Source organism: Exophiala spinifera (genome assembly GCF_000836115.1).
Source record: "Exophiala spinifera strain CBS 89968 unplaced genomic scaffold supercont1.8, whole genome shotgun sequence".
Taxonomy (NCBI): domain Eukaryota; kingdom Fungi; phylum Ascomycota; class Eurotiomycetes; order Chaetothyriales; family Herpotrichiellaceae; genus Exophiala; species Exophiala spinifera.
In genome coordinates this window covers 47,874-73,317 of record NW_015622520.1, presented here as the reverse complement: position 1 = coordinate 73,317, position 25,444 = coordinate 47,874, and the positions used below count along the sequence as shown (strand labels likewise).

General features: G+C 49.5%; 10 protein-coding genes across 10 annotated transcripts; 6 read left to right on the top strand and 4 right to left on the bottom strand.

Moving 5' to 3' along the window:
- Positions 1–1,824: 1,824 nt before the first annotated feature.
- Positions 1,825–2,079, bottom strand: PV08_10037 (uncharacterized protein; the record flags this gene model as incomplete). Its single annotated transcript, XM_016384352.1, has 1 exon — positions 1,825–2,079. One exon carries the CDS (start codon positions 2,077–2,079, stop codon positions 1,825–1,827), a length of 255 nt encoding a protein of 84 aa, XP_016230954.1.
- Positions 2,080–3,234: 1,155 nt separating this feature from the next.
- On the top strand, positions 3,235–3,907 carry PV08_10036 (uncharacterized protein; the record flags this gene model as incomplete). The annotated part of the gene is made up of 2 exons (XM_016384351.1): positions 3,235–3,465; positions 3,578–3,907. 2 exons carry the CDS (start codon positions 3,235–3,237, stop codon positions 3,905–3,907), a joined length of 561 nt encoding a protein of 186 aa, XP_016230953.1.
- Positions 3,908–4,611: 704 nt separating this feature from the next.
- PV08_10035 (uncharacterized protein) lies at positions 4,612–5,755 on the top strand (the record flags this gene model as incomplete). The annotated part of the gene is made up of 2 exons (XM_016384350.1): positions 4,612–5,036; positions 5,170–5,755. 2 exons carry the CDS (start codon positions 4,612–4,614, stop codon positions 5,753–5,755), a joined length of 1,011 nt encoding a protein of 336 aa, XP_016230952.1.
- A 999-nt stretch (positions 5,756–6,754) lies between these two features.
- PV08_10034 (uncharacterized protein) lies at positions 6,755–7,378 on the bottom strand (the record flags this gene model as incomplete). The annotated part of the gene is made up of 2 exons (XM_016384349.1): positions 6,755–7,075; positions 7,130–7,378. 2 exons carry the CDS (start codon positions 7,376–7,378, stop codon positions 6,755–6,757), a joined length of 570 nt encoding a protein of 189 aa, XP_016230951.1.
- A 2,487-nt stretch (positions 7,379–9,865) lies between these two features.
- PV08_10033 (uncharacterized protein) lies at positions 9,866–12,349 on the bottom strand (the record flags this gene model as incomplete). Its single annotated transcript, XM_016384348.1, has 9 exons — positions 9,866–9,993; positions 10,056–10,155; positions 10,210–10,316; positions 10,380–10,826; positions 10,905–11,166; positions 11,217–11,720; positions 12,004–12,200; positions 12,246–12,274; positions 12,330–12,349. 9 exons carry the CDS (start codon positions 12,347–12,349, stop codon positions 9,866–9,868), a joined length of 1,794 nt encoding a protein of 597 aa, XP_016230950.1.
- Positions 12,350–12,845: 496 nt separating this feature from the next.
- PV08_10032 (uncharacterized protein) lies at positions 12,846–14,886 on the top strand (the record flags this gene model as incomplete). The annotated part of the gene is made up of 3 exons (XM_016384347.1): positions 12,846–13,146; positions 13,196–13,604; positions 13,674–14,886. 3 exons carry the CDS (start codon positions 12,846–12,848, stop codon positions 14,884–14,886), a joined length of 1,923 nt encoding a protein of 640 aa, XP_016230949.1.
- A 1,321-nt stretch (positions 14,887–16,207) lies between these two features.
- On the top strand, positions 16,208–17,520 carry PV08_10031 (uncharacterized protein; the record flags this gene model as incomplete). The annotated part of the gene is made up of 3 exons (XM_016384346.1): positions 16,208–16,438; positions 16,644–17,265; positions 17,345–17,520. The coding sequence occupies 3 exons, from the start codon at positions 16,208–16,210 to the stop codon at positions 17,518–17,520; spliced, it is 1,029 nt and encodes a 342-aa protein (XP_016230948.1).
- Positions 17,521–18,701: 1,181 nt separating this feature from the next.
- On the top strand, positions 18,702–19,850 carry PV08_10030 (uncharacterized protein; the record flags this gene model as incomplete). The annotated part of the gene is made up of 1 exon (XM_016384345.1): positions 18,702–19,850. The coding sequence occupies one exon, from the start codon at positions 18,702–18,704 to the stop codon at positions 19,848–19,850; it is 1,149 nt and encodes a 382-aa protein (XP_016230947.1).
- A 1,274-nt stretch (positions 19,851–21,124) lies between these two features.
- PV08_10029 (uncharacterized protein) lies at positions 21,125–22,789 on the bottom strand (the record flags this gene model as incomplete). The annotated part of the gene is made up of 2 exons (XM_016384344.1): positions 21,125–22,539; positions 22,591–22,789. 2 exons carry the CDS (start codon positions 22,787–22,789, stop codon positions 21,125–21,127), a joined length of 1,614 nt encoding a protein of 537 aa, XP_016230946.1.
- Positions 22,790–24,511: 1,722 nt separating this feature from the next.
- PV08_10028 (uncharacterized protein) lies at positions 24,512–25,255 on the top strand (the record flags this gene model as incomplete). Its single annotated transcript, XM_016384343.1, has 1 exon — positions 24,512–25,255. One exon carries the CDS (start codon positions 24,512–24,514, stop codon positions 25,253–25,255), a length of 744 nt encoding a protein of 247 aa, XP_016230945.1.
- Positions 25,256–25,444: the final 189 nt, after the last annotated feature.

Sequence of the window (25,444 nt, the reverse complement as noted above, 5' to 3'; positions counted from 1 at the left end):
TTTATCCAGGCATCTTCTTAAATCGGATTTGTTCTGGCCGATGATGGTATGCGGTTATGTGAGGCCACTAACCGAGTGCAAGTGAGTGATATCTGCCCATTCCGGAGTCTCTCGACAACAACTTTAAAAGTCCTATGTTGGCCGGCGGCCGTGGCAGCATTAGTATGGTAGCCAGGAGGCTCTCAGAGAGAGGGTTGATAGCAACAAGGCTTTGGTCGCACCATCCACCTCTGCATTATCCGCGTAGAGAATAGGATGGCTCGAGAATCTGCTCTCAGGATTGAGATACAGGTGAAGTTCTAGGGAAATCGGCACTGCACAGTTTGGACGGCCGATCCTGGGCACCATTATGATAGGGCCATTGCTAAATGCACTGAGTTTAATTTGAGATCGATCAGGAGACCTCCGGAGGAGATTATGCCCCTGCTACATTCGTCAGACGCGAAATTGGGGCAGAGGATGCATGGTGCTTATCTCCCTGTTCTATCAAAGACTCGAGGCTCCGTTAGCAAGCAGAAGCGCGTGACATCTGGTACCCGAACGGTGCGTGGCGAGAGCTGTGTCGCCCGTTACAGTGGCCAGAGGACTCTGATGAGTCCGATACCAGCCGCAGCAATGTTCGTTGATCTTGAGGAGATCCGTACACTGGCACAGATTGTGTTGATCACAGATATGATCGTGCCGCGTGATTGCTTGACTTGGTCGTCCAGGTGGTCCTTGTGGCCATAGTGGATCTGGAAGAAGTTCAAGTGACTCAAGAAAGCTTCGTGGATGAGGATGGCATTGCCCCTGTAGCTGTTAGCGAGGTCAGTTGTCAACATGCCAAGGTAGGCATCACAATGAACTGACAAGATTCCAGGATTGGCTATATCGTTGTAGTAGACTGTTGATGGGTGAAAAGTTGCTGACGCGCAGCATTAATCTTCTTAGGCTTGTGCGATTGACTTGTATTGGGTGATTGCGGCTCTTTGCCATCGACTCTGACTGGGTAATGGGAGGGTGAAAACGTATGACAGATCGACCGTTACAAAATTCGGTGTCGACCGTGTTGAGATCTTCGACCTGGTCCACGGCGCCGGAACTCGTAAGACGATAGCCCCACGCTCGAGAAAGCCGGATGGATGTGTCCGGGATGGACGACCCTGTCCGGTAACAACCGGTGACGACATGTATGTGCGCCTGGATAAACAGACTAGGACTGAGTTCGCTGTAACAAGGCCGTCGCACCTTTGATGTGGCTCAGCCAGGATCGCCTTGATCGGGACGCTCTGCAAGTGTTGGTCTGACACGAGTATCGGCTCCTGCTGTTGAGAGGAAAGGCTAGGGTAATTCTGAAAGTACCCACCTCGCATAACACTAGTAATAGCACCGCGAGGACCGTCTCATCCAGTGTGACCCGAAGGCCATCTCAAAGGTCGCGATTGGCCTGTCACATGCTGAACGTACCAAGCACAGGACCGTCAATATGCACAACAGAGGACCCTTCCCACGCCTCGCGGAGTAATAGACGGCTGGAATGATGTCGTATAAAGTTCTAAAGTTCCTCAACCACGACACGGCCGGGGTGCTTGCGGAAGAAGCAGAAGCACAAAGCTTGACTTTCGGGAGCCATTGACCTGTACCATGAAGGCGGAAAAGGAATTCTCGTCGAATGAGAACCTCTGATGGGAGCTCCCGTGTGGCAGCCAGCCTGGCAGTCTCCAGGACGGCAGCGCCTGGGGGAGTTCGTTTCGGTTAACGACGCGCCACCTTGCGGGCGACTTCTAAGATCGTGAAAGAGCAGGTCGGCCGCATCGCGATACCCCCAGCATGTACGACAGCCTCTCACGCGCTGTCCACAAGCTGGGCGCACAAGGTCGCACTGTCGCAATACATATTCCATAAGGCGACCGCAGTGGCATAATCTCGTCCAACTTGATTCTCCTGGCCCCGCAGCTTGAACAAGCCTTGCTGGGGAGTCCACGGTAGCCCATTCAGGAATCTCATCGTACCTCGTAATTGGGGTATACCGACTTTGGGCGATATTGGCTCCATGTATGTCTGGGTGGTTGCCGTTGTCATCGTCATCATCGTCGCCATCGTTGTTGTTGTCAACGGCTTCTTTATTACTGAGTGTCGACAATCCGTCTCCTTAGTCGGCAACCTTGATAGCGCGTCCGCTTCAATACGATTAAGTCATAACCAGGAGCTAGTGTGACAACTTAATCCGACCCTCTTTAGGTGCGATTAAACTCCCTACCTTTTACCTTGTTTATCCCCTGTACCATCTGAATAGGCAATAAGTGGTGAACAGCAAGGAAAATGGTAGTTGAGTTACGGCGTATTAGTTCCTCCCGGTAAAGGTTCAGCCGTGTCGATCATCCATGTTTTGATGCGGGGTCAGAGAAATATCCAATGCACCGACTTCGACAACGTTCGATTCCGATGGCTCGGTTAAGTCAATATAAAGATCCTCACGGTGGAATTGGACTCACCAGACGAGGCTCGGGATTCTTTTACACAAGCGTCTGATGGGGCGTAGAGAGGTATGACTGGCACCTTTTCAGGCAAGCAAAACCAACTTCTCTCGCCCCGGCAAATGATTTGAATAAGAAAGCTAACTCTGAAACGCCTAACTTATTAGTACCAAATTATAGCCCTCCAGAAAGATGGTGTCCCACGCCGAGTTTTCTCAACCAAAGAAGTTTGTCGTTGATGAGGACACTTAGAAACTCTCTCTTCTCACTGCAGCGCAGGACGCCTGACATGCACACGCCGCCGATCTTAACTTCACTACAGATCCACAAGATCGTCGCCTGCACTGTGAGAGCTGATTTTCCGGCCTCCGCCGCCCTTGGAAACCAGCACGAACAATGCCGCTCTCGCGTAGAAACTGTTGGCGGACTATTATCAGCAGCAAGAGAATACTCCAGAAGACGGTTACTCTAGTGGCAGAACATGATGTTTATCATCACATCTACGATTGAGATATAGATGACATAATTCTTGGGCTGGGTGTATATGTGTGAGTCTTCTGGTTTAAACAGATAGAGGCAGAGCCAAAGACCCGCTCCACGACCCGCTTCACGTGAGATTGATTATCCCAAGGAGCGGATTCTAGATGATATGACGTGTTCAGTAAGCGAGCAGGGCAGTAGAGTTGCTGATTATCCACTACCATCTTTAGGCACTTTATGATACAGGGCATATTGCCCCCAAGTACCATCTACAAGCGCTGACAACCACGACAACACAATGTTCGACGACGCCGACCTCATGCGCCGTGAACTTGAGCATCTGATCGCGGAACAAGCTCAAGATGTCTTGCTGGTCATGCCCTCATACGGTGGTATCGTAGGCACGCAAGCAGCTGTGGGCCTAGGTAAGGTCGAGCGACAGGCTGGATATGATCAACGAGGAGAACGAGGAGGCGTGGTTTGCTTACTGTACGTCTGTGCCTTCATCTGGCAAAAGGCGAGCATCTGTGTACAACACTTGGAGGAGCCCCGGCACCGTTTATCAAGAAAGAGGTAAGGTCTATCTTTCCACAGGTAGTAAGTATCGTGTTAATGGATTCTGATTGTTTGGTTCTGTCCAGGAAAACGGCATCTGCGTACCGATGAACCCGGAACGAATCTTCTACCAGGATCTACCCGTCGATGATCAAACGAAATGGGCTACTCACATAAAACCACAACCGCTGGCATATCAGTTCAATCCAATGACGAAGGCCGCGTACGAGAATATCCCAGTCACTTACTTGCACTGCAAAAATGACCAAGCCTTGCCTTTACATATCCAGAAATTCTTTGTAGAGAGGTGTATCGCCAAAGTGGAAACGTTCACCTGTGCCGCTGGGCATTCTCCTTTTCTAAGCCAACCAGATAACTTTGTAAAGATTGTTGTCAAGATTTCTGGCCCGGCGTAGTGAAAGTATGGACGAGGACGCGTGCATACTAGGCGTCCCATGTTGCGGTGATGAGAGCAATGTCATCAGAGGATGGATCCTCATGAGTCGGAGGCGATATAGTTCTACAAAGAAACGTGTGGCACAGGCTGAAGACATTTGAAAATTATTAAGGAAATAATACTCTTTGGACCATAATAGCGATTAAGAACATCAGCCCGAAGTAAAAGGGGAGGAGTTTTAGCGGTGTCTCTCAAGGGTGATCCTTCAGACCTTCTGACCGTTTGTAGATGGTGACGTTGAGGTGGTTGGTAAGGAGGCCTTTGGACTATAGGAGCGAGACTGAGTCATGCCGAGGTAGTTGTTCAAGGGCTTTGTTCAGCAAAGGTAAGCTGTTCTCTCTTGTCTGTCATACTTGTACTGGTACCTCGTACAATAGATAACCAAGAAAAGGAGGTATGTACGTAAATATTGCGACCTTTCACTCTGAATTACGCAATAAAATGCGTACGACGTAGTATTACCGTTGGTTTCGGTAGTCCTGGGTATGTACCTGCTGACATAAAATGGAAGAATCTCGACCTTCCCGCTTACGCGAATCACCGAAATTCCGATGTTCCTGTACGTACGTTTTCCGCGCCATAAAAAGGAGTTGTCAGTGCCCGTAATATTTCCACAGGCAGCCTAAATCTTCAGGTAGTTCATCAATCCATCCGCCTCGGACTATGGCTTCAGAAACCGCCTCTCAATCCTCCAACCACTCCTCCTCATACAGTAAATACCAGATTCAACAATACCTTGACCTGATAAAATTCCCTCTGGACCACGACCACCTCAGTGGCTCCCTCCTTGAAGTTCCGCCAGAACAGCAATATGACTTCCTGGCCAGATTAATCCGTCGACAGATATGCAGCGTACCGTTCGAAAACATTGGCCTACACTATTCCCGCCATCGTGAGATCTCGCTCGACCCAAGTCAGCTCTTTCACAAGATCGTCGAACAGCGCCGAGGCGGATACTGCCTTGAGATTAACACTTTCATGGCTCTGGTCCTTCGAGGATTGGGATTTGATGTGATATCCGTCGGAGGTCGAGTATCCAACCAGATCAAGCCCGATAACAAGAATAAACAAGTTGAATACGGTGGCTGGTAAGTACATCATACTCTTTTTACATAATGCCCCCTTACAAGTATTTCTCCATCGATCGATGGTTCTGTTCATCGAGTTGCCGTGTACATTTGCGTTCCGCACTGACCTACTAACTTTACCGTACATGTATAGGACTCACATGGTTAATATTGTGACCATTGAGGACCAAAGATACGCCGTGGACTGCGCCTTTGGGAACAATGGCCCGACTCGCCCAGTTCCGTTGCGAGATGGTTTTACATGTCGCAATACCGGCGACAACACTAACAATAGTGAGATGCTCCTCCGTCATGAGAGCATTTCAGAGAGCAGTAGCACTCCCAAACAACTTCTCTGGACTTACTACGTGCGCTTCAAGGCTTCAATGCAGTGGATACCTGCTTACTGCTTCGGTGAAATCGAGTTTCTGCCCAATGACTTTCGTGCCATGAACTTCTATATCAGCAAGAGCCCGGAGTCGTGGTTCACACAGATTCTGGTATGTATGAAGTTCCTGGAGGATCCAAATACTACTTCTAGTACTGCGGACCAGGTCATCATCGGTGACATCACTCTTCGAGGTGATACCGTGAAAGAACGGAAGTATGGCCAGAGCAGGATCATCGCGACATTCCACGGCGAAGCAGATCGCATTGCCGCCCTACAGACATACTTTGGGATCGAGCTTACTGCGGAAGAACGTATGGGTATCAGCGGAATGATCTCCCAGCTTCGTTAAAACGCATGAGAGGGTTCATATACTAGTGTGGTGGTGATAAGTTGAAAGTTTGTGCGTAGTTTCTTTTTAAAACTGGCTCTCACTTAGCAATATATCTCTCTCTTCACTTGGAAATTAATAACGTAAAGCCTTGAAAAGATTCACGTTTCATATTAACCACAGACCCTATTAAATGTAGCGTTCACTACCTCCATCGAAAAAGAAAGAGTCTTTCTCCATAACTTGTTGTGTTCTGAGGCACAGACATGTCAGCACCACAACTCGGGGCTGAATGGGTGCCTCATCTCACCGACGCTCTCGCCGACTCATTATGTTTGCCATTCCCTCCAAAAAATGGCTTGAAGTGGGCCCATATCACATACTCACAGGCGCCACCACGCACGTGAGCAGTTGGAGCAAATTGGAAGCAACTCATTGCATTGCTCCTATCTCTTTGGCAATGTAAAATCCAGCTCGTGTCCTTGTCACCTTACAAGCGTGATGATATTCCCAACTTCCTGCTATACCCTGTGCCGCGTGGTCAAAGAAGTATCAAGCCACGGCGCAGATGTGCAATATTACGCCTCAGCAATGGCCTTAAAATCTCAAGCTAAGGTTCAAAATCCCTGGGGTGTCTTGGAGTTTCGATGCCTTCTTGAGCTCCCACCCATAGGGATCGGGCTCATGCACGGAGTCTAAGCTGGTATTCCGTAGACCCATCGTAGTTAGTGTCTAGGTGATAAATCGCACGGAGCTTTTAATCAACGTTCATGGATGAAGTATACTTTGGTCGGTTAGACGTATAATTGAGGTTAATATTTCTCCGTGAAGCAAGTCAGATCCAACCTTTTAAGACAGTCTGTATGAGAAACGATTAGATTCCATTGTAGTATGTTGCATTGCGAGAGGTAAAGTCAGATGGAGTAGCATCCCTTGCGCATATTCATGCGTTAGCTCTAGGAGCGTCATGAACTAAAATAATACTGAGAACACAGCTTATAATATCTCCCGACTTATCATCTATGCAAGCTGACCCCGGACCACACCAGGTACATATTTCTTCGTGTGCGAGTCAGTGAAGAAGCCAGCAGGATTTGCTTCGAGCTTTGCAAGAGTGAATCCTGCTCCAGTGTCGACACCGTTGGATAGGATGCCTGTCTTGAACGGACCAACCAAACAACCGACCGAACGTCGTACCACTGAAGGGTCATCGCTGATAGGAAGAGGATTTGGGAACACGATTCGTGGTGGGCCACTACTGCCTTCCGCAGCTTCGTGGATATGCGTCGCTGTGAGGGCTGGAGATCGATAGTCACCAGTGACTCCGACAAGCGTGATGTTCTGAGCTCAAGAGTTAGTATGTCGTATAGAGATTGCTGGAAACAGTAGACGTACGTAGCAGATCGTTTCGAGTTGGCTATTGATGCCATAATTGTAGTAGCCTTTCGCCCCAGGCTCGCCTGGCGTTGACTTGGTACCATTAATCACTTGGTCTGGCGTGGCAATGACATTGTATGTGGAGGTGAAGTGGAATGGCGAGTCTTTCCATCCCGCCCAGCCACCCCCGCCGGCACCGACAGGGCTAGCGTTGGCTAGAGCCGGAAGTGCTACTAACAAGGCACTGGCGTAAGTAAAAGCCTTCATATTGATGTGCGAGAGCAGGTGGTCCTAAGTATGGATAAGTATTGTTATGAAAGTTCGAAGGGAAGATAACTTCAAGTATTCACACCGGGGAGAGGATTTCGACACTTTATAGATGAAGGAATGCCAATAATTGTCAGCGTAAGAGAACAGCACAAGGCAGTGCTCATTGAGTGTTGCCTCATTTCCCTAGTCCCGTTTACTGCATGTGGATCGATGCAATGCCCAGAGTAGACTCATATTCGGCGGCTTGTTTTTGAGCCGAAGGAGTAACTCCAGTGCAAATCATCACGTTCAAACACCGTCCGCATCAGTGAGAATTCTTGAATGAAGCTGCCAAGCGTCTATGGTCAATATTGGCAGTATGATTGTGCCGCGATGACAACTCTCATGGTAGCGGAGAACAGTCAGCTGATCCTCCTACCACGGTGGTGGCTATATGTGGACAGAAGTCGAGACTACCTACAGGCATTTGAGGTCGATCGCCACTCAGATCTGCGGAGAGGGCATCAGTGATATCCAGCTAGATTTGGACGTGCCTAGACGCCAAGATCTCCGCCATTTCCTCAAGTGTCCGGGGCATCGCTTGATCTGGGATCTGATGCACTAAGTTAGTATCCGGTAATCTCGCATCCGACACGGCGGGAAGATCGGGGTGAGACTGGGTCCAACTTTAAGCATGGGCCTTCTTGTTGATTTTTATCGGCAACACTGTAGGATACCTGAACCAGGAGCAAGTGTCCCCTGAGCGGCATTGCATTTGACCGCCTGAACGCTACCGTTTCGAGACCTCGGGGCGACCTGCAAAGCACCCGCGAATGGATAGACCACTAAAGCTAGAGAGGTCAAGGTAGTTGATATTGTGGCCCATATGTCAGGTACATGAGCAGCAATCGTGTGAGCTGGGGATCACAAAGTTCAACTGCCAAGGATACTCTGTCGATTTGTGGCTGTGTATCCCATGTGAGACACCAAGGAAACCTTGAACGCAATCCGGACAAAAAGAGCTTAGGGAGTCAATGCCTAGGCACATCACTCTGTTAACAGAAGAACTTTAAAGAGTAGATTTGGATCATGACGCAACGGCATATTCGCGGAGACAGAGAATGCCATACCAGATTCATCACCCTTGAAATGATCTGCCCACAAACCGGACCCATAAGTTGAAACTTTGTCCAATCTGTAGACTCTTGAGTGACGTGCACGATATCTGTTTCTGGGGTGGCTGCGCATGGTAGCAGTCCCCGAATCAAGCTTACTTGAGCGTCAACTCTTGAGAAGGCACACCATACACGCCCAGAACCATTGTCGGCAATTTTTCGACTTCTGTATAAGAATTTGAACCACCCAGCTTAAGTCGTGGCTGTATAGAATGATATTCTTGGAACATGTACCCCTGTCCAGACCGAGGCTCACGGGCGACGTTGATCAAGGTTCACGAAATTTCTCAGTAGTCATTCTCCGTTGAAAAGCAAATGACTCAACAATTGATACATGGCCTGCACCAATGAATCACCATTGCATCTGCTGAAACTGACCTGGTTGGTCCCTCTGGCATCGTTCCAGACACGGCAACCACTCGTGTTGCTGCATCTGTCTCCCGTACTCATGAGCTGCCTCTTTTCGGTGACCTGTTGGAAGTAGGAATGCAAAAAGGAGCGAAGGGGCTTCTACATCCTGAGAAACATCTGTCCCTCAATTGTAGCTTCAGGGAGCATCCAACCGGGATTAAGTTGGTTCCCAAATGATACGATAGGATCACCTCCATCATATCCGCGGACAGAGAATCCGTTGCCCAGCCAGCTGAATGGGTTCCCGCTTTGATATTAGGGCGTCGACAGAACATCAAAAAACTTCAATCTAGAGCCTGGGAAGAAGGCAACTGGTCCGTCAAGCCTTCCTTGCGTGACTTAAATACGACAAGGTCCTAACCACGCTGTTGTCTTGAAGAAGCGATCCGCATGGTTAGTAAAGACCTCGATCACGCCTTTCCGCGGCTTGATTGACTCGGCATTCTCGCTTTGGACTTTTTGATCACCGAGACAAAATACTTGTGAACCAATTCCACGACCGGTAAGAAAGACCCGTGTCCCAGCGGACCATACGGACCCATACCAGTAACATAATTCGGGACCGGGCAATGGCCTTCATATCAGGATCGTGTACATTCAAGAGCAGCTGTGACTTCTCACTTTCAGGTACCGCTATCCCCATGTAAGAAAGAGGCTTGCCCTTGGACAAATCTTTAACATTTATACCATTGCCTAACAAGCAAAATCCACCTAAAACTCCAGCTTTCCGCTTCGTAGACAGAAGGAGGATGTTTTCCTCTGAAATTACTTATCATTTATTCTCACAATAGGTAGCGAGTAGAAATGATATATACTAGAGATGGAGATGCCTATAGATTGATTAACTACTTGATTAATTGATATCAAGTTACTTAAAATGAATCGATCGACCGAGGCTTAGGCTTAGATTTAAACCTCTCTAGAGTAGCCACTGGCTTTTTAAATTTTGGATGATATGTTGCGTTCGCCAGCCCATACTTGTTTCCATGCTCTCAAGGAACTCGACAGCTGCTTGTTGCTCCTGCGGATCGGTGAGGTACATGCCGCCTGTGGTCGTAATTAGTGGAAGGGTTTCATGAGAATCGATAGCGCGGGTGAATAAAACCTACATGCCGACAGGGCGTGAGATGCGTGGAACATGCCCGTTAAGACGTGGCTGTTGCTGGCAGCCAATCCTATCACCATTCGGAGGTTTTGCCGTACAATATCCTACGACGATACTATGTTGGTATGGTTCGGGGTTGAATGTAAGTCAAAGCATACCTCTAAAGACCGCCTTAGCTTGTAGGAGTCGAAGCCCAATCTCGAAAGGCGAGGGTCGTAGATAGCCAGAATAATTCTGGCCAGGTAATAATGCTGAAGACCGACAACTAGAGAACGAAAATTTAGTTTATGTGCCAGTATGTTTGGGAGGGAGAAATTTGCTTCCTGACCTTGTGCTGGAACACAGACCCATGCCTCTGGCCAGAAGCTCCACTTCCGATCTAGTGAAGACGGGGTTTGGCTCGAGGCTTCCATATATAGAGGTGAAAAGTGCCATGGTTTTGATGAGTCCCAAGTGGTGACCTGCGCGTCCAGTTCATCCCATTGACCAAGTGAGAGCCGTTCTCCATCGGGTAGAAAGATCTGGGTCAAAATGCTCGCGAAAATGAATATGATTCGGTTAGCCCAAGCTTCGTCGTCCGGCCTTTGGAATACACTCGAGTGGCGATAATTGGTCAAGTTAATGGTGAGCGGGCCTTGAGACGTTAGGGCCACATAGATATGCTGTCGCAGAGATATCCAGCTCGCCGACTCTCGAAGACCGCCGTCGGCAGCGAATGAAGCAATTGAATTCAAGATTCGAGTCACCCCGAGCAGATGACAACACGTGTCATTATCTTTTCTCTTTGTTATTTTTCCTGTACTTCAGTTTTACACTTTTCTGGGCATTTGAGAGCCCAGGGATAACAACTTACCCGACATCTCCTCGTGAGTTCTTAGCAAAATCACCGCAGCCAGAAGATTTTCGTCAAGATGGCTCAGCGGATCTTCGAGGGCTGGAATCAGGGTTTGGAGACATTCGTTGACGTATACATGAGACTCGTGGTCTTCAAGCCCAGAGAGACGGCACAAGTGAAGGGATGAGAGCGCAAAGATGGCGTTCTTGATGATTGGATGGTGCGAGGCCCGTCGAGGTACTTCTTTGAAGAAGTGCATTAGATTGTCGCACGAGTCGAACTGGACAGAGATTAGTCGCATGCCCAACAAGGGGGAGGTGTCGGAAATACCTGTAGGGAGAGATTGACAATATAGTGGTGCATCAAACGGGCCTCATGGCGGTTTTGAAATGGCCACGAGCCTGATAATAGCGAGGGAGATGTGACACATGAGCCTGCTCGAAGAAGAGCGGGAGATGGGTTCAGATTCGAGGACCTCTCTGCGGGCTCCGACGGCGAGTATCCAATAGCTAGAGGGGTGTGACTTGAAAAGTGAGATTGAGGACTGTGGTTGCGCAACGCACTCGCGAACCCTGCGCCGGCGAATAGCAAATTCTGTGGTGAAGAACCTTGATGAAAAGTTACGGAGGTCTGTCGAGGAACAGCATATGATGTCGGTTGATTGTTCGATTGAGCGTTGGAAATCGCACTCGTAGGGCTCGAGATGCTAAGTTTACCAGTGGGTACCACCTGAATTGCGTCCAGAATTCCTTGTTCCTGCTCCTGCTCCTGCTCCTGCTCCTGTTCATGTTGTTGTTCATATTCGTCGTCATGTTCTTGATCCTGTTCTTGATCCTGTTCTTGATCCTGTTCTTGATCATGTTCTTGGTCATGGCCTTGCTCATGTTCTTCGTCAGGTTCTTCGTCAGGTTCTTCGTCAGGTTCTTCGTCAAGTTCTTGCTCATGTTCGTGGTCATGGTCCTGTTCATATTCTTCTTCCAGTGCCGGTTCTTGCTCTTGTTCCTGTTCCTGTCTTTTCTGTTTGGTCTGTCTGGGCTCGTCGCTGAAGTCGATTTCGTTCGTGAGAAAGCGGACTGGATATCTCCGTCAGTTTGAAGCATATTAAATGGTTTCACACATGAGACCTGCCGTCGGCCGGCACGTCAACCCATATTTGCCGTGGGGAGTTCCTCAGATCCTGCCGAACCCTTCGTCCTCCAGTCGTTTTCAAGTGGATGGACTTGACGGGGCGAAATTGCAGAGGAGTCTCAGAGACACAGCTCCGGTGGGATTGGAGGCATCGTATGCAATTTTCAGAGCCGACGGGTTTTACGCCTGCTTGCCATGAGCGTTATCCGAGGCAGGAAACAAAGTCCTTACATTTCACATGGCGATCACGACAAGGCTGACTGGTGTGGTGCAAGAGTTAGCGTCTGATGACTAGCGAGGGGCCTCCCAACTAACCAGCCGGTCCTGGCACGCATGGCATGATACCAGCCCTGCCACCTGATTGATGTTGTGTGGACTTGGTGAGGTGACTGAAGATAGCAAAGATGGAAAAGTTAACCCGAGCTCTATCTGCGGGATTCTCTGCACCCCGACGTCTCTTGGCTGCCCCCCTCAATTCTCCCACTTCGGCTCACTGCGCCCCCGACATTGTGGGCCTGATCCTGGAGAAAATGCTGCCAGCGCGGGCAGGTCTAGCCAGGCTTTGCCTTGCCTGGGTGGGCAACCGGATCGACGGCTCAAGCCAGAGTCGGTGAATGTTCCCTGATGTGGACTTCCAAACGGAGCAATTTATCCTCGAAACAGCTGAGCATTGTCCGAACACCTGATGGTCGCGCATCTTTCGAAGAATAGCAGCGGCAAGAATGAGGCCCAGTTGCGGGCAAAAATACAATGTAACTATATATAACGGGCGAACATATGCTCGAGGCTCTCGAAATGCGTCCACTGCCCAACAACCGCTTGACAGCCGATATGGCACCTATCGCGCTCTCAGGATTCCCACAACCCGCTCTTCACAGCGCGGTTGACTACAATGACTTGAAGGTCAAAGTGGTCTCGAATGCGGTCGAGGTTGAACCAACACCCGTCGTTGCAGACAACTTTATGTATGACTTCAAGTACAACCATGAGCTCCCAACTTCCGACGTCCTCGGAGTCGAGGTTCCACTCGACTGTGATGCTCAGAAGGAGGCCGACAACATCGTCTCCCAGCTCTCTGAAGTGATGGGAGGGCGTAATGCGGCGGGGTTCGCCGACCTTTTCTGGGAATTCGGTGAGTTTTCTCCCTGCGCAAACTTTTGGCGCGAGTCTGACCTTCACAGGCGTATGGCGTGACAAGCTTTCGTTTACATGGGACTACCGTACTTTCAACTTTCGACCAGCAATCCTGAAAGCCGCCACCGATCTTTTTGCGAACACGACCGCCAGCAGCTTCAAATTCCTCGACCCTGCGCCCCAAGTATCCCGCCCTTATCCAGATTTCTCGCAGCTGCAGTTCGTTGTGTCCTTTGAGACTGAGCTAGTCATTGCATCTGCCGTTATCAACGCGGTGCTGACCAAGGATGGATGGAGGATTTATACGATGCATTCCGTTGCGGAGGAGCTCAAGCAATTTCCAGAGAAGGCCCCCAAAGACGGACATATGATTGGCCTTCAGAGCTGGGAAAAGCAACGTGCGAATGAGATCGATGCCGCCAACCCTGAAGTTCTGATAATCGGCGGTGGGCAGAAGTAAGTCGATATCCTCGATTGTTTTTCGTTTCTCGTTTCTCGAAAGAGAGGGCTGACATGATACGTTAGTGGCCTCGCCCTTGCCGCTCGCTGCCAGGCTCTTGGCTTGGACAGTCTCATCATCGAGCGAAATGAGGAGATTGGAGACGTCTGGAAGAAGCGTTACGAGTACCTCTCACTTCACTTCCCCCACTGGGCCGATGACCTGCCCTACTTTAGCTACCCCAAGCACTGGCCGACCTATACTCCGGCCCAGAAGCAAGGAAAGTACATGGAGTGGTATGCCTCAGCCCTGGAGCTCAACGTCTGGTGCAAGTCCACGGTGGTCGAGGCAAAACAAACTAACAGACAATGGGCGGTAATCATCAATAAGGAGGGTAAAGAGCAGCGAACTCTCTACCCAAAGCAGCTGGTGATGGCCACTTCTCTCTGCGGTGTCCCGACGACCCCTGTGGTCCCAGGCATGGCTGATTTCAAGGGCACCATCCGACACTCGACCGCACACGACTCTTCGCGTGGCTTCAAGAAAGTCTGCGTTGTTGGCACCTCCTCTTCTGGCTTTGACACCGCCTACGAATGCGCAAGACTTGGCATCGACGTTACACTTCTTCAGCGCTCACCCACATATATCATGTCTCTTACAAACTCGGTGCCCAGGATGATTGGGAGTTATGCACCTGATAGCCACGGCAACCGGCGCAGCCACGAAGAGCTGGATCGTCTCTTCTTCGCTACTCCTACCGGCCCCGGTGAGGAGCTCGCGCGACGAGGTGCCAAGGTCCTGGAAGACCTTGATCGCCCTCTGCTTGATGGTCTCCACGCTCGGGGCTTGAAAACCTATCGCGGTCAGCGTGGCACTGGAAATGCTACGCTTGGCTCGACTCGCAATGGTGGCTTCTACTTCGAAGCTGGCGCTTGCGAGCAGGTTATCAAGGGCAACATTAAGGTCGAGCAAGGTTTTATCGAGCGCTTTACCGAGGACAAGGTAATTCTTTCCGGGAGTCGGGAACGGGAATTCGACCTAGTTGTCTTCGCCACCGGCTTTTCCAATGTCATTGATTCTGTGCGTGCAACCCTAGGAGAGGAGATCGCTGCGGGATGTGGCCCTATTTGGGGCATCGATGAAGAGGGCGAATTGCGCACCGCCTACCGGGAATCCGGGGTTCCTAATCTCTGGTTCATGATCGGCTATCTGCCCATGACTCGTTATCACTCTAAGTTGCTCGCGCTGCGCTTGAAGGCTCTGAAGGAAGGTGTTGGTCATGCTCCTTATAAGGCGTAATTATCGATTCATTTTTGGTTAGAGTACGCGCACAATATTATCATTTACTTTTTTTTCCTGTCAAACAGGCCTGCGTATTTTGCTCGCAAGTGGCCAAATTGTTGAGTTACCCTTATCAACCTTGCTGTGGCAAGACCGTTTTTGTATACATTTTTTCGCTGATGCGGCATAGATTCGTCAAGCCCGCAAGGGGACATGACAATCGACAGACGTATCGATCAGCAGTACGCAACGTACTGATTGCTCTCGTGAAAGACATAGCGAGTGCGGAGTCTAGCCTATCGTTTGCAGATGAAGAGAACTTCGTTAAGTTTGCACTCCCAAATCAGGCCTTTCATGCCTGGTTTTCAAGCCTAGTCCCGAGGGGTCTCATAAATGCACTAGGTCTAATGAAAGCAACTAATGAAAGAAAGGTCCGATTGGGATAAGGTATGAAAAGATGAGTCTTGTGATGCAACGCTTAGTTCTAGGCGATGTGGAAGGAGAAGAGAGAAATTAAGCTTGTGATATAGCATAATACAGTGAGAAAGGAGTGAATTGATGGTGTTTTAAAGATGCGATTGTTGCAAAGAGGCGTCGGGGCGTCTGCCTTAGCTGGGGGCGCTAGGTATGAGTATCACTGTTATAAAGACGGTCATGGGTGATACCAGCAACTCAGCCTGTTCAACAAGTCTAGAAGTACACTCGGGGAGTCCGAGATGGAGAAGTCAGGCCTCCAAGGGGCCTCCAGGGGGCCTCCAGTGGGCAAACAGGGCCTGTCATGGGGTTTCTTTTGGGGGGGGGGGAGGGGTGGGTGACTTAAGGTATCTAGACGAGTAGAAAAGCTACAATATAGTGCCTTTAGACACATTCATCTGCCGTCCAAAGTAATCATCTTCTCGGCCGCTCTCTAAGAGTAATTCTGGGTTTAGCAAAACTCGCTGGACTCCAGGTCTGTTGCCGCTAATGTCGGAAAAAGATTTCCCAAAAGGGAACGCAAACCCGTGGAGCTCTGTGAACGCTAGGACCTTTGTGGACCGTGACGAATCGTGCGCTGAAATGAGAGTCAAACCCCGAAAACTGGAGAGTAAACTGTAATGCGCCAAGTTTGTCCCTGACGCCGCTCAGTTAGCCAGAAGAGTTGTCGACTTTGAAGACTCCTACAAATTTTGTCGCCGAAGCTTTCCCGGAAGACGAAGACATCGATATCCACTATATCGACGGTCAGCTCGCTGGTACGTAGCCTCTTTATCAGGCTTTGTCGCCATATATCTGCCTGACTCCGGCATCGTTCGTATCGAAAGTTTGCTCAGCGTCAACACAAGTCAAAGTGATCGACAGCATGAGCGACTGCTCCGCCGTCCCCGATTTTGATTCTCTCCCGCCTGTCAAGGGCATGCCTCAAGGGTGTGCATGGGGGTTGTTCGATAAGAATGGGAAGAAGGATCAGTTTGGTTGTCTAAACTTGCTTACTCCAGAGGTCATCAAGGAAGCCTATAAAGAAGCCAGGAAAGGTGTAACTGTATCACTGAACTGGGAGATGAATGCAATCCCCAAGCCGGCATTCGGGCGTGTAAGTACAGTCCACCGATCGAGATTAGATTTCTGCATTTTTACCCGGCCTGGAGGGACCCCACGTCAGAAGCATCGCAAACATCGTCATTCGGAGGGCAGAGGTTCAACATACTCGATTGTGCGCCATTTACAAGGCTCAATTTGTTTCTCCTTTGCTTCCACAGCGTATTTTCATCTCAGCGACACCTCTGACGTGGTCCCAGAAAGCACTTGTCCATAAAGTCATATCCGAGAAGACTCGCCCCGACAACATCCATGTATTTGACGACGAGGTTGAGTACAACACGCAATGTTCCTCGCAATGGGACAGTTTAGTGCATTATCATCATCAACCTACCGCGACTGGCTACAACGGCTGTCAACCAACAGTGACTTCGCTTGAACAGCCATTCGGCCAGGAGGACAAAAACGGCGACCTGCCAACCCTGCAGCATTGGCACAAGCGAGGAGGCCTGGTCGGTCGTGGCATTCTGCTCGATTACCAAGAATATGCCGCGGCAAATGGCATCAAGTACGATTGTTTCTCGAGTCATCGAATTACCGTTCAAGAATTGGAGGAAATCGCCAAATATCAAGGCACAGAGTTCAAGCATGGCGACATCCTCCTTTTGAAAACAGGGTACACGCAAGCGCTCGATGAAGCCGGTGCAGAGAAGCACACCGAAATTTTTGCCGCCGGCAAGGCGGTAGGTGTCGACGGGACCGTGGAAACCGCGAAATGGTTCTGGAACAAACATTTTGCAGCTGTTGCGGGTGATAATATGGCCTTTGAGACTCTACCGCCAAGAAGAGCAGATGGAACTGTGGCCGGTATTGATGAGATGGGTGAGCTTCCTCTCTGGGTCTCCCATGAGGCTGCCAGCAGGTGACGGCCTGGTTTGGAATTTTGTCTGACGTATTACAGTGCTGCACCCATACTTTCTCTCTCTCTTCGGCCTCAATATTGGCGAACTGTGGGATCTGAAAGCTCTCGGCCAGACGTGCAAGGAGCTCGGCCGGTATTCTTTCTTACTCACAAGCGCGCCTCTGAATGTGGCAGGTTGTGTTGGCTCCCCGCCAAACGCTCTTGCCTTGTTTTAATTGTAAGTTAACAGATTAACAGTCTAAGGCTTGAGAGAGATGCGGAAGCAGGGAGAAGGGTGAAAAGATCTTTGAGAGTGTCAGGTGGTCTGCAGAGGGTCTGAACGATGTAACCTGTGGCAGAGCAGATTAAGATAGCTATTCGAGGCGTTACAGGATTCCATCGTTCTGATATCAGTCCACCAACTTACGGCAAGTTGTACGATGCGATGATGAGTATCATATTCCGACATCCTGCCGTTAACATTACGACTAAGTTTCAACGTAGGAAACAGTGTATTTATTAGATACACTAGTCTCATATTGGCGAACATAGAAAATGTAATGAGATCGTATATTTTAGTCGTCATACAACGTTTCTGTTGCTGCATATTCACTATGCAGTATCGATATTTGACAGTCAGTGAGTGCTGAGTCGCAGGCTACTGCCTTGCAGTCACGAGCTGACGGAAATCCGCGATGTCCGCGTGCGTTATGTAGCGTACTGTTAGGAGTGCCTCGCGGAACAGGCAGAGTGATAACACAATGAAGGCGTTCAGATATTCCTATCTAGAGGTGCGCTCTAGTACAAGACTCTAAGCATAATGAACAGAAGTTCCTTACGCGAGTAGCTTGCGTGAAAAGTGCGAAGCTCAGGAGTCCGCTAAGCTATATTGAGATGAGTCTTCTGAATGCTCTCTCCGTGGGTGTTGCTCTTCGAGTGCCTCCTACAATGCCTGTCCTGAGTTGCACTCATGACATGTACCCTCCCATTCCCGGATTCCAGACGCATGTTCTTGTTCCCCCTGGTTTTCGCTCCCTCTGCTATATCACTTAGTCTATTTCCGATCGGTGGCGAGTGGGCTCCTCTTGTGACCAGAGCTATAAAATCTCGTCCAAGTACAAAGTGCCAGCTGCAAACCCCAGAGAAGCTCCAGGGGAAAGCCTTCTCAGTGCGGGGCTCAGTTGGGCTTCTCTCGATCACGAAAGGATGGCGTGTCGATTGGGGGGGTGGGGTAGTTGGGTCCGGGGAGTTGGTGCCATTTTCTCCGGTCTCCCAAAGAGGAGATTTATGCCGTAGGGACTACTTGATTTGAGTATGTTATCAAGACTCGTCGCTCAAGATTTTTAACGATCATTATCAAAATCCTCAGAAAAAAAAAACGCTCGACTCAAGAAATCCTTCACTTTTCCGCCACGCAATGGCGCTTAGTAGTACTGAACACACTGCTGTCGCCAACGGTGCCTCTAAGACATTCGGCAATGGAACCAGTAACGGCACCGCGAAACGCACTCTTAAACTCGGTGTTGTGGGTATTGGAAGAATGGGTCAACAACATGCCCTCAATATCTTGTACCGAGTGCCCAATGCCAAACTCATCTGTGCTTGTTCCCCTGCTCCACAAGACCTCGTCTGGGCGGAGACCAACCTCATCCCTCATGGCGTCGCTGTTTATTCCATGTTCGAAGAGATGATTGACACTCCGGGGCTGGATGCTGTGATCATTTCATCTAGCAACAACCTCCACTATGAGCATTCGAAGCCGTGTCTGCAGCGCGGAATTCACGTCCTGTGCGAGAAGCCCATCTCTCAGTCCGTGGAAGAGATTGAGGATCTTATCACGGTAGCCAAGGAGTCGAACACCAAAATTATGTGTGGTTTCACTCGCAGATTTCATGAAGACTATCTGGAAGCGGTACGCAAGATCAAGGAAGGTGCCATTGGCTCCCCTGTTGTGATAAGGTCCCAGGGGTGCGAGAAACTCGACCACTCTGAGGCCAACCGCACGTACCTCCTTGGTGCTGGCAAAGTATCTGGCTTCTTCCTCGACTCGTTCATTCACGACATCGATCTTTCTCTTGCGTTCCTAGAAGCGGACGGGCAAATTCCCATCCCTCGGACGGTATGCGCTTTCGGCACTTCAGCCCATTTCAAGGAGCTGGATAAGCTCGGAGATGCCGACAATGCTGTCGGAATGATCCAGTTCTGGGGTGGACAAATTTCCTTCCACTATAACTCACGCACAGCCGCCGCTGGCTACGACAACCAGACCGAGATTTTTGGCACGCAGGGTAAGATCTCGGTCAATTTGGTATCTAAGCGCGACAGAGTTGAAATCTCAGACAACAACGGTATTCATATCACGGCGCTTCCCAGCTGGGCCGATCGCTATAAGCCAAGCTTTGTGGAAGAGGTGATCCAGTTTACGGATGCGATTCTAGAAGGAAGATCGCTGCCAGTTCCCATGCAGTCTTGCGTCACAAGCTTGAGCATCGCAAAGGCTCTCCAGGACAGTCTTAGGTCGGGGAAGAAGATCGAGTTTGATGAAAATGGGCGGCGACTATTATAACTGCGCGCTCTGATAGTCTCTATCTATAAAGTCCTAGTTGAAACTGCTTCAAGTAGAGGGAGCGATCCGCGGTGGAGAGTCATTGGTGGCCAGAGTAGAATAGAAAGAGCCTGATTTCAAGCTATTAATTTTGTTATCTAAGTTTGCTGTCTGGGAATTCGATTTCCATTGTCTTAATCTATATGTTCCGCCAGATAAGCGTAACTGCTCATATTGCTGTTCTCCTTTCGCGCTTCCCAGGCACCAGCCTCTCCTAATACTGAGATCACCACGCTTCAAGTCATTAATCTTTGTGTATACACATTCAGTGCTCTTTCTGACACTATATTATAAAAGCACTCCATGATCTGGGTGGCAGTTCCTTTACGAGCCAGACAAAAGTGAGATCTCCTAAGTTCCTCTCTGAGAAGTTCTTGGGGCGATAGATCCCTACGAGCGAGTCATGATCTTCGACTGCAAATTAGACACTGTCTTTCTATAATCGAACTTGGAGAGACGTATTGCCGAAGGGTTGTTCAAATACAACATTTGCCCCAGGACAGTCGCTCGAGCGACCTTGGAAACGACAACTTTTGTGTTTTGCGCTTGGCCCTTCTGGAAAGTGGCAGATCGGTTTGAAATAAGTCCAGAATCTATGGGAAGGGTATTAGAAAGACTTTAGTAAAACCAATATTTCCCTGGGGTACGATGACTGTTCCAGGTGCTGAGTTGTATTAACTCGCTTGGCTATCGACGCGATTAAGTCTCGCCCCGGTCACACCCCGATCGTTTGAGTTTTTTTGGAGGGGTCATTGCCACGATCTCTTACTGGCTCGGCCTAGTCAGACATGGTAGATAAGCGGGTCAGAAACTCGGATCGGTTTGGCAAATAGCTATAGAGACAAGATTATGGAAGACCAAAGTATCGCGAAGCTATGCCGCACTATGGGACGAGGAGAGCAGCCGCTTCTTGTAAGCACCCCACAGGACTCTTAAAAATGTATAGTCAATCGCTTAAGACCAACTCACTAAGTTATACGATCCCGCGGGAAGTATCCTACATAGTAAGCCTGCTGATGAGTGCACTCGCTAATGCGATAGCGACATAGACACAGTCTGGAGGTAATTTAAGAAAACTAAAATTGATTTTGTTCCATTTCAAGAGTTCAGTTACGGAGGTCATTTATGAAAAACTTGTACATTACCTTCCGTTGGGCATAAAGTAATAATGCCTCATGAATTCCCCTGCTTATCTGCAGACAATGGCTTTCCCCATCCTCTTTGCGTTGCCCTTCTCAGTGGCCAATAGCCACCTGACTTTGCACTCTCAGGTGCCTGTTTTCCTTTTGCCAGTTCTTGGAGTACCTAACCCCGAATCCATGGCTGAACACTTCACGAACAGCCTCTAGAGGCATGCCCTTGCACTCAGGATAGAAGAAGATGATGAAGAGCCATCCCACAGAGCAAATGCCGCAATAGAATCCAAAAGCTCCAGATGGAGTAATCCCTTTCATCATGGACAAGAAGGTGGAGGAAATGATGATGTTTGTGCCCCAGCAAGTTGCCGTGTTCAGCATAGTCCCAACTGCTCGAACTTCCAGAGGCATCAATTCTGTGCCAACCCATGCGATGGGCGCGACACCGCTAGAGAAGAATCCGACGTAGCAGATGATCGTGACCAGTATAACGATTCCAGGCCAGCCAACCTTGTCGGTCTCTACCACCAGATCCTTACTAATAGGAATATAGTGGAACGCTATAGCGGCGATGGCTAGACAGATGGCCATGCCTGCGACAGAGATTGACAGCAGCACTCGTCGACCAGCGCGATCGACGAGGAAGATGGTTATTATGCCAAAGACAAAATTGGCAGCGGAAACGGTGATACCAACCGCAGTCGGGTTTTTCCAGCCCACAATGGAGAAGAGGGTGGCGGCGTAGTACATAAGAGTGTTGAAGCCTCCAAGCTGTGAAATGGCCATGATGGTACAAGCAGTCAACACTGCGCGACCAATGGGAGGGTTATTGAGGATGTGCTTGAAAGACATCCAGAGTGAGTCCTGGGTCATAGAGTCAGTTGTTTGTAAGATTGACAACTCGATGGACTTCAACTTGGATTCTCGTTGCTCGTTTGTTGAGGTAGGGTAGATTCTCAGCAGGACAGCATCAGCAGCATCATTTTTGCCATGAGCGACTAGCTGTCTAGGAGATTCGGGGCAGATAAAGAGGAGACCGGCTAAGATGATGGGGGGAAATCCTCCGATCCCGACGGTAAGTCGCCACCCGTTGTGAAAGTGCGCGCAGCCTGCCCCGATGGCAGATGCAACAAGCTGGCCAAGGGTGACACTGGTGTTGTTGAAGGCAACCATTCTGCCTCGATACTTGGCAGGCGCAATCTCCGAGATGTAAAGAGGCACGATCATGGCGGCAGATCCCACCCCAAGTCCCACGACAAAGCGGCCGACAGCAAACTGCGCAAGAGAATATGCCACGCATTGTAGAAGGGTTCCGACGACGAAAGTGGCACACGCCCACCAGATAGGCAAGCGGCGGCCAAAGCGATCGGCGGTGAGACCTGCCGCGACTGCACCAACAAACGCGCCTCCACTTGTCAGGGAGGTTACTAATTCTTGTTCGCTGGAGCTGAGCTCATGACCGAGAGCAGTGCCTATGGTAACGAGCACTGCCGAGATGTAGCCAGTATCATAGCCTGCGATGTACATTAGTCTGGTGGTAACTTTGTCAGAAGCAGCAAACTTACCAAACAGGAAACCTCCAATCGAAGCACACAAGGAGATCAGCCAAGCAGCCTTTGAAGTCGCTTCGCTCTCGATGCCGGACAGTTCAGCAATTTCGTCCGCTGTGGTGCGCACGCGCTCGACATCCTCCACATGATCTTCTTTTTGGGGATAGACCATGACGACCTCTTCCTTGGTATTGGCATGTACCTGCGAAGACATGTCGAACCGTGCAGAGGGAAGTTCTCTGTTATAAACAAGGAGATGGATGTGGCGGAAGCCCTAAGAGTGCAGAGTTTTTAATCTGATGGGAGCTTGTTATCGAACTTGCAAAGGCCAGTGATGTTGATGCCTTTGGACGAGGGTATTTTTAATAGCATTGCGTGGGCAACACGGACATACTTATATTAGAAGGAGAAGATTCAAGATCAACTCGCTTTCGCTTTCCCCGCCGGGGCTCATCTGGGGTCTGGACCTGGCGCGGGGCTATCGGACCAAGATGTCCCTTTTCGTAAAGCGGGTGCAGTCTCTCTGCAGCGTCGGATTACATGGCCCCTTTTCACCAAGGTTTAGAACCCCGAGCCTGGGCTGACAGAGTACCTGCACCACTGAACTAAGTTTTCGACTCCAACTATCCGCAGTGCAACGGTACTGCTTCTTTGGCCGATGGCCTTAAGGCCGTGTAATTTTGCCCATAGTCGCTTAGAAATGAGGATTTAGCGCGTAGTAGGAGTCCCAGCATATGACGACAACCACTAAGTGAAGCTCCTGGCCACATTCCAAATTATGTCAAAGACAATTGAGCGCAAGATTTCTATCGGCCCAGCAGTTACTAGGATTTGGACAGCCACAATACACTGCTAGAAGATGCACGGGTAGGAGCTAGGCGGCATCAGCGGCAGCACTCCTAAGACGAAAGCAATTGGTAACCTTCAAAGTTTCGCGCAAATAGGATATCAGTACCTGTAGCATGGATACTCAGATTTCGAGATATTGTCAAGTACGTCACTTCTGATACAAAGTTGCTCTTGCTACGGCTCGGCGTATACTTTCCAAATTTGACAACCCGGCACTGATCGTTTTCCCAAGGTGGGTAGGGTCTGTGAGAACGTGAAAGGACTCGGAGCGCTTGTAGTTACGGAATCCCGAGCACCCTTTTCAGAGTATGAGTGAGAGTTGTATGACCTCTTGGCCACCGGCTTCTTCTACCACCTGTTCCCAACAAACCTTTGCCCTTGTTTCGATGGTAAGCGCTTCGACCAGAGTTCAGGTGGGACAAATATGAGGCAAACGAACTACCTTTTGATTCGGTACTTTGTCACCCAGGGCATTCGATAAAGGAGTTCTGTAGGAAGCCCAACATTGACCCAATAGTCAAACGGTTATTTTCCTATCACTGTCATGTCGATGCAAGCCGACATGTGTCCCCCAGCAACCGTACAAGCCTTGGTCCTACATGGTGCCAAAGACTTAAGGCTGGTGAGTGAACATCACAACCTAAAGAGGCGCGGGATGCGAATTCAAGGCTCAGTACTCACTTTTTTCCTTCTCCAGGAATGCAGACCTCAGCCCCCGCTTCGAGCTGGAGAAGCACAGATTGCCGTTAAGGCAACTGGTCTTTGCGGTTCCGATCTACATTACTACAACCACGGTCGCAATGGCAACTTTCTTGTTCAATCTCCTCTGGTGCTGGGCCATGAAGCTTCAGGCGTGGTCATTGCTGTCTCCGAGTCTCCGAACAATGCTATCAACACTATAGCCGCAACATCAAGCCTCCGTATAGGAGACCGAGTAGCAATGGAAGTCGGGATACCCTGCCGAACATGCCTTTTATGTACAACAGGGCGATACAATCTTTGCTCCACACTATCATTTAGATCGTCAGCGAAGACCTTTCCTCATGTTGATGGGACGCTTCAGACAACAATATCCCACCCTGTGAATATGTGCCATAAGTTGGCAGAGAATGTCACATTCGAGCAAGGTGCTCTCGCAGAACCTCTAGCTGTGTCCTTACACGCTGTTAATCGCAGTCAGGCAGGAGGTGCAGGATTTGGTACTCTAGCCGGATCAAATGCACTTGTTCTCGGGTCGGGAGCGATAGGTATTCTCACCGCTACTGTTCTTGCGATTTCTGGCGTTACAAATATTGTTATCGCTGATATCGATGCTGCAAGATTACAACTAGCTACAACTCTAAGGGGTGGGAAATATCGATTCAAAACTTTTCTTCTACCTAGGAAGGCACCCACTTCTACGATTGAGGAGGGGTTAACTGACGCCCAAGAACTCGCACTGAATATTTCACGATCAGCTCATCTAGAGACAGGATTCGATCGAGTATTCGAGTGCACGGGTGTCCCATCATGTGTACAGCTAGGTATATTTGCAGCTACAGCTGGAGGAAAACTAATTCTTGTCGGCATGGGGAGTGCAACTCAAACAATACCTTTAGGAGCAGCAGCATTAAGAGAAGTGGACATTATTGGAGTTTTCAGATACGCGAATTGCTATCCTACTGCTCTCGCTCTACTTGCAAGTGGGAATTTAGACGGAGTCGTGGAGGAACTTGTTACTCATCGAGTTGAGCTTGCTGATGGAGAAAAGGCTTTTAGGCTGGCAGCAAATCAAGGAAGACCAGGGGAAGACGAAGGTAGAGTCCCTATCAAGGTTGTCATTACTTCCTAGCCTCGAAGTACTTCTGGAGTACCGCCAAACTGTTGGTCCGATTCCATCAAGGCTGTATTCTCGATGAGCAACCTGCTCTGACAGACAGAGACTTAGTGCTACCTTGACTCTCATCTCCTGTTCTTCTTTTATGTATCTTTTTGCCCACACCGTCGCTACGAAGGAGTTCTATGGGTGCCAAGAGATTTG